Genomic DNA, 15,047 nt, shown 5'->3' with positions numbered 1-15,047 from the left:
ATACAATGTTCGGAAATTGACCGCTTTCGGCCAAACGAAGCAACTCCTTCGCTCTCTCAAGTCATCAAGTCAAGGCAAAAGGTGGTCATATCGAGCAAAAGTGAATTGATTCTGAATTTTGTAATATTTTTACACATTTTGTACTTTGAATTAAGTAAAAGTAATTTTCCAAACTGAATTTATGGCCTTTTTAATTGGTTACACTTCGAGTGCCGGACCCTGTATTTAAATATATGAGCAAGTTAGAAAAAATATAACAATGCAGAATAACACATAACTTTTTAATATTTTGCCCGGCTTTTCGACAGTGTGATCCGCGCCCTAAACCATTTCTGATGTAGCTCATATATACAGCATGTTAATTGAGATAATTTCGACCAGAATAAATTATGTTTCAATAATTCTAAAGAAAGAAAACCTCTGATTTGGCAAGCGATTTACAGCTACGGTCGATCAGAATTCAAGCTTTCGTTACAAATAAGTCAAAGAACTTCAAATTCCATAGAGAAGAGGTTTGCCTGGATTGCATTCTACTATTCATACTACTATTCTCGCAAGGCCCGAACAGAGTTTTGGCCAGTTTCGCTACTGTCGAGTAAACTTCCGATGGTACACAATTTTCACCGAAATCGGTAACTTTTTCTAGAACTTTTCAACAGCTGGCCTATCGGTAGTCAGTTCTGCAGTTGAATTGATTGCACTCGCGTTCGTGTTTTTCGTCCAGAGTGATTTTAGTCCATTTCCCGGGAACTAATTTTGTTTAAAGATATTTTTATTCGGGCCTATTTGCGTAAAGCTTTACGTGGCCGAATATGCCGATTTTTTAAATAAAGAATTTTTTGAAGTGGATCTTGTTGTCACTCTTTTTCTAGGAGGAGAAGAGCTTCCATTTCCCTCCTGCGAGGGTTGAGGGGCACTTTGTTCATGGCTCGTCTCGTCATCCATTGCCGCATCGGTGGTTTTGTTGTTGATTTCCATCTTCTTTTTGTTTTCCTTGTTGTTCGCAGTCCTGAGCTCGTTGCTAGTTGCTGTAGATGCGCCTTGTTGTACATTGGTTGCAGTTGCTGATTGGTTTAATGGTGAAACATGAATACTGCGCTCACTAGTTTTCGTTGTTGAACGGTTGACCTTGTCTTTAGTTGAAGATGTTCTATTCGCAGTTTCAGTGCAAGGTTTACCGTAGTGTGCAGGTTGTTCACAAAACTGATATGTAACCAGCTGATTTTCATAGGTTTTCAGTGTTTTACACGGATGTGTTCCACCTTGACCACAAAACATGTAAGATGGAATTGCCTTACGTAGATGCATACGCACAACTCGCACGCCATTCCGGATGCCGGGGAAAAAATCCGCCATACTTCCCATTCGATGGAAAGGATTTCACCGTACTGCGACATATTCTCCCGAACGAACTTATCGGTGGCCTGCGGGGAAGGTCATGTACGCGTACTTCTATGGCATTGTCCACCATTTGCACAGGGATTTTGTATTTAATGTTGTCACACTCAACGCTGTGCACCTCGTTGTTAACCGAAGCGAATGCAATTGCATCGCTTTCACGTTTAAACATAATGTACACACAGTTAGACGCTTTGTTAAATTGAATCTCACTTACATTATTAGCGTCTAGATGCATTTGTTCTTTAAGTAAGATTTCAATTTCATTTGCTGCTGGTCTAACTTTGCAACGCTTGAAATCTATACAAATTTAATTTGGTCTTGTAGACCAAGTTCCAGGCTTTGTTAAACCGTACTTGACCACGTTTTTTGTTTCGCCTGTTCGAGTGACGGGTATCCAATTTTTAACACACATCACCATATAATAATTCCGGAACTGGAAGTCGAATCCGGATGAAATTTGGCAGTTTTGTATGGAATCATGATACCTTTAATTTTTACCTTTTTTAAGTCAACTCTTTAATTTTCGATTTAAAAGAAATATTTTTTTTAGGTAACACCAGATCTCAATTTTTTTTATGCATTTCTAAGATATTTGGCATAAAAAAAAAATTTCTTGTCGTTTTTGCAGTTTTTTTCTATGCGGATTTCCGAAGTTACGTGGTCTCAAATTCTCTAAATCCTAATTTAAATTAAAATTATTAAAAAAAATTTTTTTGGGATTACACCAGATCTGGACGTTTCATGTATTTCTAAGATATTTGGCATCAAAATAATTTTTTCTTTAGTTTTGCGTTTTTTACGCATATGTCCAAAGTTACGCGATTTTTTTAGGCGGATTTCCGAAGTCACGCAGTTTTGTTTGCACGTTTTTTTTACGCTGTACGTATCCCCCGCGACCTCAGTGTACCTTCTTACGTTACATTCGGTCAGGACACCAGGATTGCCCGTAATGCACTTGTTACCTTCGACCATCAGTTGGCAACATGTCACTGCAGTCTGCCGTGTTTTATAAGCCTTGTTTGTTTGTACTCTCTTCCATGATCATGAACTATGGCCGTATAGGGAAACAAGATGTATAGATTTTTTTACCTCGCAATAAACGTCTTTATCGCATGTCATTAGTGCGTTAAGATATACGATCTTGTTGACAAACTAGTTCTCTACCAGCCGCCATGTACTTCTTCTTTGTAGAATTTTCGGTCTATCGAACTTCAAAGCCCGCTTCCACAGCTCTGTGATCAACAAAAAGCATGTGAAACTTGTTGAAGATGGTTCCATTTCCTTTGAGCGCTCCATTAAACAACAAATTGAGAGCACATCACTCTACTTCAATCCATCTTACGTCACAAATGCAACGGAAGCTAGCTATCTCGACGCTAGATTTTGATCCAACTGTTAGGACTGATTTGCAAGACCGCAAAATTCTGTGTTAGGTTGCACTGCAGCTTGAACACAAAACATGGTTCCAAAGCTATAGAATTCTTCGAGAAAATGTCTATTTAGTAATCAAACTCGTAGAAAGGTTTTGGTAATTTCGATAATGTCTTCTACGTGCAAATGCGATTTGTGAGTGGCTATCAAATGACAGTAAACACTAGAGATGGGCAATTCGCTCCTGAGCTGTTCCAGTGAATCGAATCATTGAAGTGAGCTGACAGCTCACAGCTCTTTTCAAAAGAACCGCAGCTCACCAGCTCACTCATTTGCTACCCAGTTCACTAAATTATGACGAAGGGAACATCCTACGAGCTGATCGAATCTTCGGCTCTTTAAGAGATTCAATTTAGTCGACATCAATTAAAGATAAGTTAATTCGCATTGCATTCAAATCAATGATTCAATTTCGATCATGCATATGAAAGATAACCGGTGCATAAGAAAAATGACGCACAAAATGAACCTTAAATTCAAACTGAAAGAGCTGATGAGCTGATACATCGAATCGATTCACTTTGGTGAGCTGATCGGTTCGGAGCTGTTCACCAAAATGAGCTGTTTTGCACGCCTCTAGTAAACACACGCGGCGCACATCACAGTACACTCTAAATGCGATTTATCTAGATCTAAGAAAAAAAAACGATTTCAATCAGTTTGTGATTCAATGACAACTAGTTTCATCGAAAAGCAAAATAATATTTCATTTCAAACACCACGATTTTGGAACTATAAATTTTTACCGTGGAGCCATTCCGCATCAACTGAACGGGTGGTTGCTAGGCCATTCGAATTTCATTGCGAAAACTCATTCCTGCACGAACTTTGTTCCATGATTCCGAAAATATGCCCACCAACAATTCGCACCAAGTTGGCGCAAATAAATAAAACACATTCCCCAACGGTACACGATCGAAAACCGATGCGAAACCGTGAAAAGAAAACTTCCTAATGTAAACAATCGGCTCCAAAAATAAACTCTAAAAGGTGATGGCGGCGGCGGTGGAAAAATGCGCCGCCCGACGGACCAAAACAATAATATTGGCGCACTCGCTTAGAGCGCGAGGAAGCATATTCCCTCCCGGCCTCGTCGAAAAAGTGCACAACCGCTAATGAGTAACATTGGCATTGTGAGGCGAAGTCTTTTTTTTTGTTTCTATTTTACATGACAGGTAGCTGCTTCTGGCTGCCCTGGCAACGAATTTTCAACAACAAACAAAATCCAATTTCCGATGAAGATGGAAAAGAAGAAAACATCGTTACACTTGGCCTTCAGCAGTTGGTAACAAATTTTCCGTCCCGAATGGTGCGCGAGAGGCGTTTTTTTTTTTTTGAATCGACGGGAGAATATTTTTGACCTGAGCAACCAAAAAATATGAGAGAAAATGAGGGAATATAATCCATCTGTCAATGTGCCCAGCAGAGAGATGTTTCAGCTGGCGCTGCGCAGTCCGACGTTTGCCTACAAATAGGGTGATATTTATGCGTTGCCAACGATGGTTGCTTAGATCTGACTGCTATTTTGAGAATAATGAAAAAAAATGCCACAATGTGATAAATTGTCACGTAAAATCAGTTCATTCGTGGAAAATTTCCCTATTGGACAACCGTATTCTGAACCAGCATCAGTCTCAATTTGCTCCCACACCGAATCCATCTCAGGTTCGTCCTCGGTCAGCAGCCGAGGTGGTGAGAATTTTTCGCAGGCGCACAAATTCCTCCGACTCGACTGGGAACGACGGTTCAGTCACACCATTGACCGCGACGCGGACGTTTCGCGTGAATCGGTTTCGTTCCGTACGGTATCGGTGCAAGGGTGCGTCGTGTGTGCGTACGTGATTCACCCTCGTTGATCCTTCGTTTCGTTCGGTAGGAAAACAGCACACACCAAACATTTGACTGTCAGACCACTGATGTTCGGTCATCAATCAAACAGTCAATTCAGAAACGGAATTCAATTAATTGGCTTCGCCGGAATCCGTGGCCAAACTGGTCAACCAGAGGACTGGCCACGCATCGCGCGGACACATCGGTGATCCTGGACAGTTCATCTAATTGAAATATTTCAGACTCCAAAATCGTACTGCTACGGAGTCAGTGTCGGAGGACCATTCGAAAACAGGTTGGTGTAGCCAAAATTGTGATGAGACAAAAAAAAATCGTTCAAATCGAACAGCACTGATACAAAACATCCCTCGTCTGGTTTGATTGATGAACTGAGGTAACCACCCACTGTTGGGTTGGGTGGGTTAGTGAAACGTCATCGAAAACGACGGAATCTGACGAATCCAGACCGGGTTGCTTTGATGTAGATCTTGCGATGTTTACGACGTGTGAGACGTGCTTGTTTGTGTGCTTATTTATCAAGGTACAAGACGGTTCAAATTTGATTTGCTCGATTTGTACCGAACTATTTGTATCAAATAATACCAAAAATCAATTTAAATTCGCCTCCTCAATTGACAATGACATGCAAATCGAACAGTGACTGATTCGCGATGCATTGGTATGAAAATGTAAACCAAATTTCATTTGAGTGCTTGGAACGAAATGAAATAATGCTACAATTGTCAAAACAAAAATCGGAAGTTGCTACTGTTTGTGCCTTCCTCTACAGTACTTTATAAGATATTTTTCTCATGGTTAAGTGAATTTATATTACAGTTACATTATTCGATGTTGCCACCGTTATTCTCTACTAAAGATTGTTCCAGAAAGTATGGACGCACTTTGATTTCGCTATAAATAATTCACAAGTGTTAGATATTCAAATTTTATTCGATATACTGATAATATTAGACTACAACAACAAAATATTATTCTCAACATTTGCTACTTAGCCATTGTAGACTAGCTGGCGAACCTTCTTGCGAACGTTCCTCATAAAATTCCGTACAGATTTCTTGGCAACAAGTTTTGACACTTTTTTCCAATCCTTTTCGAACTGTTGAATGATTTCGGCTGCCGAGACATGTTTCCTAAGATGTGTCTCCGTTAATGCCCAAAATTCCTCAATTGTTCGAAGTTGTGGGCAATTTGGTGGATTCATGTTTTTTGGGACGAAAGTGACATTTTTGGTAGTATACCATTCTACCGTTGATTTCGAGTAGTGGCAAGAAGCAAAATCTAGCCAGAAGACAACAGGATCCTTGTGGCTTCGAACCATGGGTAGAAGTCGTTTTTGTAAACATTCCTTGATGTATATTTCGCTGTTCATTGAAGCAGTGGTGATGAAGGGTTTCGAAATCTTACCGGAGCTACAAATTGCTTGCTAGACCATAGTTTTCTTACCAAATTTTTCGACTTCAATCGATGTCTCGGACTGGTTTAACACTTGCCCTTCTCGCAGCGTATAATATCATGGTCCCGGCAAGGATTTGTAATCGAGTTCCACGTAGGTTTCGTCGTCCATGATTATGCAGTTCAAATTTCCAGCAAGAATCGTATTGTACAGCTTTCGAACCCTCGGCCTGATCGATGCTTCTTGTTTCGGACTACGTTTTGGTTGTTTCTGCTTCTTATAGGTTCGAAGATTCAAACGTTCTTTAGCACGAGGAACATTTGACTTCGAAGTGATCACTTTTTTGGCCACATCCCGAACTGAAACCTCCTTCTTTTGCTCGGACACCTTCAGTATACATTTATCCAACTGAAGGTTAGCAGGCCCTTTTTTTCGACCCGTTTTCGGTTTACCCTCAAAGGTGTTATCCTCACCGAACTTCCTGGTTGCATTTCGCACGGCTTTTCCACTTACTCCTTTCATTTTTGCTATCTTTCTCAGAGACAGTTCGCGTTCTGTGCACCATTTGTACACAATTTTTCGACGTTGATCTGCTGAAAATCCTCGCATTTCGAAACAAACTAATGAAAACGAATAAACAACTGCACAAGTGGTTAGAGAAGAGTGTAAACAACAGGAAGCAGCCATAAAAATTGACAGATTCTGAACCATTGCGAAATGGCAGCGGTTTTTGGTTGCGTCCATACTTTCTGGGACAGTCTTTATGCCAAAATTTTTAACAGTGTGAGATAACCAGAAATAACTTAAAATTTAGTTTCTTAGACTTTTGAAAACAACGAGGAAAACTCATTGTGCTTACTTGTCTTTTTCACACTTAGACTACGGTTTTAAAGCAGTCTTAGTTCCGATGTTCAACTGGACGACTGTAAGATATAAACTATATTCGAAAAATGATCATTTTTCTAATGTGTTAGACGGGACAGGATGTCGTGGTGAGAATCTCCCACCAACAGTAACCATAACAGAGGTCGTGGTGAGGAGTCGCCTTCAACCAGCAGTAGCAAAATGAGACTTATTGCGTGGTTTGAAGCCTCATTTGGATTGGATTCTGAAACTGAATTCCAGAATTGAATTTTGAAACTGAACTGAATTAAGTTTCAGGTTTCAGTTTCAGAATTTATTTCCAGAATACAGATTCAAAAGTTAAAACTAAGAATCTAGAACTGAATCCTAATTCTAGATTCTGGATTCTAGATTTTCGGTACTGGTTTCTTGACTAGAGCTTGGAACTGAATTCAGTGCCTTAATTTAAATTCCGATTTCCAATTCAGAACTTCTGAATTCTGGAACGAAAGTCAAGGTTTGATTTCAGTTCGCTTTCACATCTCATCCAAGTCAGTCGATAAAACAAAACCGCTTACGTTCGGGACGGAAGAATACAATTATTGTTGACTTCAGGCAGTGCAAAACTCGACCATCGATAAGAGAACTTGAAGGTTTACTTAAGGAGCGAATGCATCTTGACATTAAACGTGTGCATTTACTTCAATGCAATAAGCCAAACAATGTTGTTTACATCTAGTTTTATAACGAGTTGGATGCAATTCAATAACAAAGATAATAACAATGTGCACTATTTGAAGCACGAAAACATTATGTACAACATTCCAGTATATATGAAAAATAGTACTATAGAAGTGCGTGTGCATGATCTTCCCTCAAGCGTCATCGATCCTTATATTCGCGCAACTATGTCCCAATACGGAGAGATTCTCTCTATCGAAAAAGAAAAGTGGAAGAATTTTTTCCCCGGTATTCTAAATGGCGTACGTTTGTTACGCATGCGCTTGAAGAGGTCTGTACCTTCTTATGTGACTTTCGGTCAGGATACAAGAATCCCGTGCAAATCACTTGTTACCTATGACAATCAGATGGCCACATGTCAATATTGCCAAAAAGCTGTTCACTACGGTAAGCCATGTGGTAAACTGGACAAGGAGACAACCACACCAAAGGACAACGGTGCTTCCTTCACACCAACCCCAAGCAACCCCAGTACACCTGTGACCATCCAACGTATCCCCTATAGAACAAGTACACCAGCTGCAGTTAACAACTTACCCAACACCTGTGAAATAAGTAACGATTGTTCCGACAATAACAGTGATGACGAACCAATGGACGGAAGCGTGAATAGCGAACCACTACTCACCCTTAATTCGCTAGATAACAACGAAAGAATGGTTAAATAAATAGTCAGTTATGGCATTCTACGAAAGGATTTCATGTACTTGTGGACGTTGCACATAACACATTTATGAAGATGTGTTCTATTTTTTAAACGTCATTTTGCACAAACTTTTTTAGTGCAATAAAGATTGATAGCTCTTTTTACTTATTCGTTCAGGAACACATTTGTCGCCTTGAAAATAGGTTTGCTTTAACATTCAGTAAAAACAACATCGATTTAATAGTAATTGAAGAATCTATAACGAATTTTTTAGAAGGGAAACATATTTCCCTTGATTGTTAAGGGGTAAAAATCTGGTTTTAAGGTGAAATGTAGCGTCATAAAATGCGCGCAAAATTTTATCCGCTTCAGTTGAACGAACCGTCGCACAAAGCGTACCAAGAAAAACGGCCACATAGAAACAATAACTTTTTTCAATGATTGGCTTGTAAAAAAGACGGGACGTAATGGATTTTAGAATTCTTCACACTTTGAATATATGCTGATTCAATCATCATTGTTAGTGATTACTCTTACACTAGAGCTATATATCATGAGTAATTATGAATGATTAACATGAGGTTAAATGTATATGTATATAGTTGGTCAGCTAACCATGTATATGCCTGAGTTTAGTAGCAAGCATGGATTCTCCTTCAAAAGAACGATTGAAGACAAGAGAACATTCAAGTATTTTTGATATCTTTGTCAGTCGTTCACCAGGCCCTTCCCGCCGATGAGATAGAATTTACGTAAAAGTATTTACTTGACATGCATGGTAGAGCGCGGTCGAATTTACTTATCGAATACATTCAATGCCAATATATTCCATTCTAATTGACTTTCATTATCATCTTCGAATAAGTAGAAAGTATTATTTATGTTGTGTCAATAGGATCGTAGCACTAGCCATGTAATCGAAGCTATGCTATGAGTCGGCTGCGAATTCTGTTAAATCAGAAAGGCCAAATTTCTCAAAAGGAATGTAATTCTAAGACTTCCACACCCAGACATTTTCCTGGTGTAGATTCAGTATTCTCCCATTACTGTTCCACCACTCCTTGTCTGCGAAGTCTGTTGAAACAAATGGTCATATTCAACAATAAATGTAATACCAAGACCTTGCAATGCATTGAATTCAACAGAATTGCACATTATTAGCATTATAAATGACAGTTACTTATAAAATAAACGATATCTTACAATACCCATTTTATTGTATTCAACTAGTTTTTATTTCAACAAAAAACCCAATGCTGCATAAATTCGCGTCATTATTTTATATGTAATTTTTGCTCACGATATAATGCCACCGTGCCCACCGTGCATTTCTCACACCACCTCAATACGAAACAGCAGCGCGCAAGCAATAAAAAAATGCGGAAAAGTTTATGTAAACTTTTTCAAGTTTCGGTTGTTTTAGTTAATATTTTATAATTTTGAGTTGCATTTTCAGATTCTTTGTGAAACTCTGCTACGAACACTACTTTTCAGTTCTAAAATCATCCCCGTGGAACGGAATACATTTCAAAAACCAATTACAGGTCGGCAAAGCAAAATTTCAAAATTCTAAGAATACTTAGTTATGCTAAATTCGATTTCGAAAACTTAAGTGTTTTTGGTTTTTTGAAAATCGGTCTAGTTTTTGAATAATTGATCAAAAACGCGATTTTCGCATTCCGCTACATTTCACCTTAAGAGATCCACGTAGAAAAATGCCTCATATCATGAATTTTACTCATGATACATTTTGCAAATTTGTTTGAAATTACTTTGCACATAATTTTGTTGAAAACATTCAGAAACTTTTATCAGCACTGAGTCGAAATGATATAATTTTCAAAAGATAGTGCCCATCATTCTCGTGTTTTGAATTGGTACAACGAACGTTCAAATGTTGATCGGAATGGAAAAAAAAGTAACCAAAAATGGATCTCCGTGTGCTGAAAAAGATCACAAGCGGTTATTCACGCTATCAGGAAGAACCTAAACAAGTCTGAGCGAAGATGTTAAAGTTTGCCAAAAAATACATGATTTGGCCAGCAATTTACTCATGTGGAAAGCGGAGCACTCCATTTGTGACACCCGGAAACAGTCTAAATCCGTTTTCGTTCATTTCTAAGGTCGTACGTTTTTCTGGTCGGATTTGGCCTCGTACCATTACTAGCAATATGTTTTAGATTGGTACAAGGCTAATGAATTCCCCAAAACGCTTGTTCAAAACCTTATGAGTAGTTATGGTATTGAAAATTAAATGAAACGAACATAGAAACAATTAAATTATGTCTTTGATTTGGTTCACTGAAAGTTTGGAGATGATGAGATGGTTGCATGGGTGAAATTTGCCGAGCATTTTCTTGTGGTGCAATTTGATTGCGTACACTCTTTAGACAATACATAGGTTATTTTGGCTTCTCAAATAGAAATACTACGCAACAGACCCGAAGAAACAAGTGTCACATACCATTCGACTCACTTATGGAACAGCTGCTTTCCATTTCATACCGTCGTCTGTAAGTACTTATTCCAATTTGAAGGCAGCTGATTTTTTTTCAGTAAAAAATAACGTTTCATCACAGTGGGGTACCTTGAGGTACTGTGCTCTGACAACAAACGTTTATTTGTGCTCAGTAGAACCATCGGTAGAGTAAAAATGTTCGGTAGTTCGGCTGTTCAAAACACGTCAAAGGATGCAAAAAAAAATCCAGAACGAAGTTTAGTGTGTAGTTTCCAATAATAACGGATGGAAGACTTGTCTATTTGTCATTTTTATTGAACCTATTGAATCAAGATCTAGAGATCTCTCATCTTTCTCGATGAAACGAATTTAAACAAAGTTTCACCTTGTTTCGGACAGCCAGGGAACCCCGTAAGAAAGTTACACTTTACGTGTCTGCAATATCAACAACAACAACAACTTTCACACCCGCCGAAAATAGCCGCCGCTTTCGGTTTTTCGATTGCTACCGTGTTGCATCGATCCGGGGCTGCGTAGGTAGGTGTCCGGAGGGTTTTGTACCTGTCGGATCGGTCGATTTGTTGTTGAATCTTCGCACCATCGGCATCATCTGCCTACTGCTGGCGTCGATCCAAGTAAGCCGTCGTCGTCTGCACAACAGCAAAACAGTAGAAAAAATCTAACCTAAAAATAACAACCCAAAAAAACCTGCTGCTGCTGCGGAGGTATGAATGGCGTGCGGATGATCGTTTTGTTCTGAAAATAAACTAAAATTAGATAAAAAAAAAAACAAAAGATGAAATATATCTCCTTCGTTTGATAGCGGTGTATCGTTCTTCGTCGGTGAGTCTGAATGAGTGAATGAAATAATGAATGAAATTACCCTATTCTAGAACAAATCGAATTTTTTTTTACTTCGACAGTTGACTTAAAATACTGGAAGCGCCAGAGTGGAAACGTCATGTGGAGTGCGCGACTTCCTCAATCAACCGACAAGGTCACAGCTAGGAAAATGTGTATCGTTTCGAGTCCCAGTCGATGTCGGCGACTTTGTTCTGATGTGATTTTATCTCGATTTAGACTCAATTTGAGCACTCGAAAGTAAAACTTATTTGTTTGTACAACCACACAGGGGGGAATTTTAGCAGCTAAGACGTTTTGGGAGAGGGGTAATGAAAAACTGCTTTCTCAGACAAACTGTCACTGGCCTAACGATTATCAGAAAAATAGGAAAAAAACATCACGACCAATGATGACAGTGAAAAATGAAGCGCTTCGGCTCTAACACTTTCGAGCCGTGAACTTTTGGCTACGTGTCGACGCGATGACGACAATAACAGCTTATTTTTGGGGTGTTGGACCGGTGTTAAAATATACGGGCGAGGTCAGCGATGGTCAGGTTCAGTGTCGTTCGGCAGGTCGCACCGGACTGATGGGTTGTTTCTTTTTTTTTCGAATTTGCAGGTCCAGTCAGAATCGGCCCGAATGTCGTCGGCGTTCGTCGGCAATGGAGAAGGAAGACTTGTGCCGGACAGAAGTGATTCCAACTACAACAATTCCATGGCAAACGGGGAGGATAATTTGCTGAGGCTGTCCCTGAAAAGGCCCAAATCCTGGAAATGGGAACTGACGACATCGAGTTCATCGCCTGCCATCAGCTTCCCGAAGATACAGCTGTTCGATAGCCGGACCGGGCAGCTGATGGCGGAACTCGATAAACCGGATCGTGTGGTGAACAGTGAGAAGACGGCGGATGAGCTTTCCGAGCAATCGAGAAGTTCACAGGATCGCAGAAACCGCTACCGGCGATCGCAAACTTCATCGATTCGGGAGAAAATCGTTACCTCCAGTGAGCATTTGAGTGATGTATTCGAGCAGTTGCAAAACAAAGGCCTGGGTTACAAGGTGCCGACCAGTTTCCTTCAGTTTCGTGCCGAGGAGGATGATGATGATGGGGGTGCCGGTAAAATTTGTCCCATCCAGAAGAGTAAATCAGCCAGTGAAGTGCGCAGAATCGGCGTATCGGCGGATCCGAATGCCCCGAAGAAGAAAGTGCTCAAATCGATGTCCACCCGTTCCAGTTCAATTCTCGGTAGAATCAGTGAGCTATACAAGAGTTCGACCGAAGAGGAACCGGTTCCGGTTCCCATCGTTCCATCGCCGGCACCACCAACTATTCCAGAGATCAGTATCGTGGAAGAGCCCAAGAAAGCGGAAAACAAATCCAAAATCTACAAACTGGTTCGCAGCAACGCCGGCACTTTGATGGTTCGCGAGGAAAGTTTCCACACTCAGCGAAGTTTACGCCGTCGAAAACAGCAGCAGCAGCAGCTGGAGGACGAGAAGCGCCACGAATCACCCATTGAAAAACGTATCGTCATGACGGACTTTCCGGAGTCCAGTTACGACAATACCATCAACGAAATCGATGCGATGATTTCGAAGGTCATGCTGTCACACACGCTCCCGGATGTCAGCGAGGAGCGACCGGCGCAGTACCGACGTAAGTCTGATCAACCCGGAACGACGACCCAGCAGCGAAGACGACGCTCACGTAGAAGTGCCAGTGCCGGCAGTGATCCCAGTGGGTATGACGGAAAAAGTCGACATCGCAGCTCTCCACGAACGATAACGACATCACCGGGGTACTTTTCATCCTCGTCCGAGGAACAGGAAAAACAAAACAGTATATCAGTACAAGCCGAGACCCGATTCGGGTCGTTGAAGCGACGGGGACGAGCAAAACTTCGACGGCACGATGCGATAGATGATGCTACGGGCAGCACGAAGCCGTACCAGACGACCAATCGGAAGCAGCAGCAGCAGGAAACAAACGGTGAGTAGCAAAAAAATCGATTGTGCTCTTGCTGTTTGTATGCGGTTCGGTGTAAAATTTTATGGTTTTTGTTTTACAAAAACAACTAATACATGATTCCCCCGCCAACCGGAGAGATGGCAGATCCTTCACATCCTCAACCTAGGAATGTTAGTAGCAAATGCAACATTCTATAGCTACAATGTTCCACTCAAACTCCAGCCTCAATGTTCGAATCAACTCTCTTGACTTTAATTTACCTATCCGCTTCTGTCCAAAATTTTCGATTTTTTTTCTATAGTTGTAGCTTGTTGTTTATATTGAGAGAGTTCTCTCAAAAAACATCAAATTTCAAAACATCTTTGGAGCAGTGACAAGATGCCAAGTCAAGCTAGAGTAGCAAGAGAACCTCATGACTGCGTAGGAATCGGTAACATTCGTGCTTTTTGTAGGTATTTTTCACGGCATTCTTCTTTGTTCATCGTTACGGTAGTGATGAAGCTTTGGCTTGCTTTGATCACAGCTGCATATTGCCTGCCAAATCATTTTTTTTTGGGAAACGACCTTTTTCTTCGTCTTCGTCGAAATATTCCTCTACGTCGTTTCTTTGCATGGCAGTATAAAAAGACATTCCCGGAAGCTGCTTAAAGTGCTCTAGCACATAAGTTTCATCGTCCATTATCATGCAGGAGAACAACTTGCGAGTCCGGGTTTTAGCCGTCAGATTCTGTTTATCATTACGGTTCGGTAGTTTTCATATACCTTGCCCGTGCTTGGAAGTATGCACGAAAGTTGGAGATTTTCACTTTTTTAGATACAATACGTACTGAAAAATCTTATTTCTTCTGTAATATTTGCTACATCTTCTCATCCTTCTGGTGGTTCCTGAGATCCGTTTTTGTTCCGCTCTCCGCCTACCTGTCTGTTGTCAAACGTAAATCGAAAGATTTAGGAGTGTTATGGACAGTGTTTGCAGGATAATCAAGCTTTTTTGCAAGTTTTCTTTCTGACAGATCCGAATTTTCATTGCAACCGCACACAATTACTTTTCGCACGAGATCTCTTCCCGATTCCATCTTCGATCTAAAAGCTTGTAGTGTCACCAAAACTTGATTCTGCAAAATGAACATATGATGAGGATTTTATACCAAGAAAGTATGTTCCAAGTTTCAGAAGAATCGGTTCAGTAGATTTTGCAGGATCGTGTTCACGAACTTAGAAAAATTGGTTTTCAGAAAAAACGCGCTTAGATTTTTTTTCTCAAAACTTCAATTGGGAAATTTAGGCACACACACACAGAACCATCATACACCCGATCCGACCCGATGCGAGACCATGTCCAAGTCCATGTTAAACTGCAAGAAAATGTAAAAAAAAAAGATTTTCCTAAACCTTACAAGCCCTACTTCCCTACCATTTTTTCTGACCCATTTATGTAATACAGAAAACTCTCATGAATAGTTCTTAA

General features: G+C 40.3%; 2 protein-coding genes across 5 annotated transcripts in view; both read left to right on the top strand.

The window, feature by feature from the left end:
* The window catches only part of LOC131426486 (uncharacterized), a 570,323-nt gene that overhangs the window by 303,845 nt on the left and 251,431 nt on the right, over positions 1-15,047 (top strand). For all 4 annotated transcript variants that reach the window (XM_058589253.1, XM_058589255.1, XM_058589256.1 and 1 more), the window contains one exon: positions 12,229-13,600. In XM_058589253.1, the coding sequence (XP_058445236.1) occupies positions 12,229-13,600 (1,372 nt within the window). The remainder of the gene's footprint in view (positions 1-12,228; positions 13,601-15,047) is intronic.
* Positions 4,592-15,047, top strand: part of LOC131426489 (uncharacterized) — a 31,182-nt gene continuing 20,726 nt past the window's right edge. Inside the window, exon 1 of the mRNA XM_058589264.1 lies at positions 4,592-4,957. The gene's annotated coding sequence lies outside the window, so the exon portion shown is untranslated. The remainder of the gene's footprint in view (positions 4,958-15,047) is intronic.

This window comes from Malaya genurostris, chromosome 1 (genome assembly GCF_030247185.1).
Source record: "Malaya genurostris strain Urasoe2022 chromosome 1, Malgen_1.1, whole genome shotgun sequence".
Classification (NCBI taxonomy): domain Eukaryota; kingdom Metazoa; phylum Arthropoda; class Insecta; order Diptera; family Culicidae; genus Malaya; species Malaya genurostris.
Note: the sequence above shows the minus strand (reverse complement) of the source record. Positions and strands in the feature narration are given on the sequence as shown.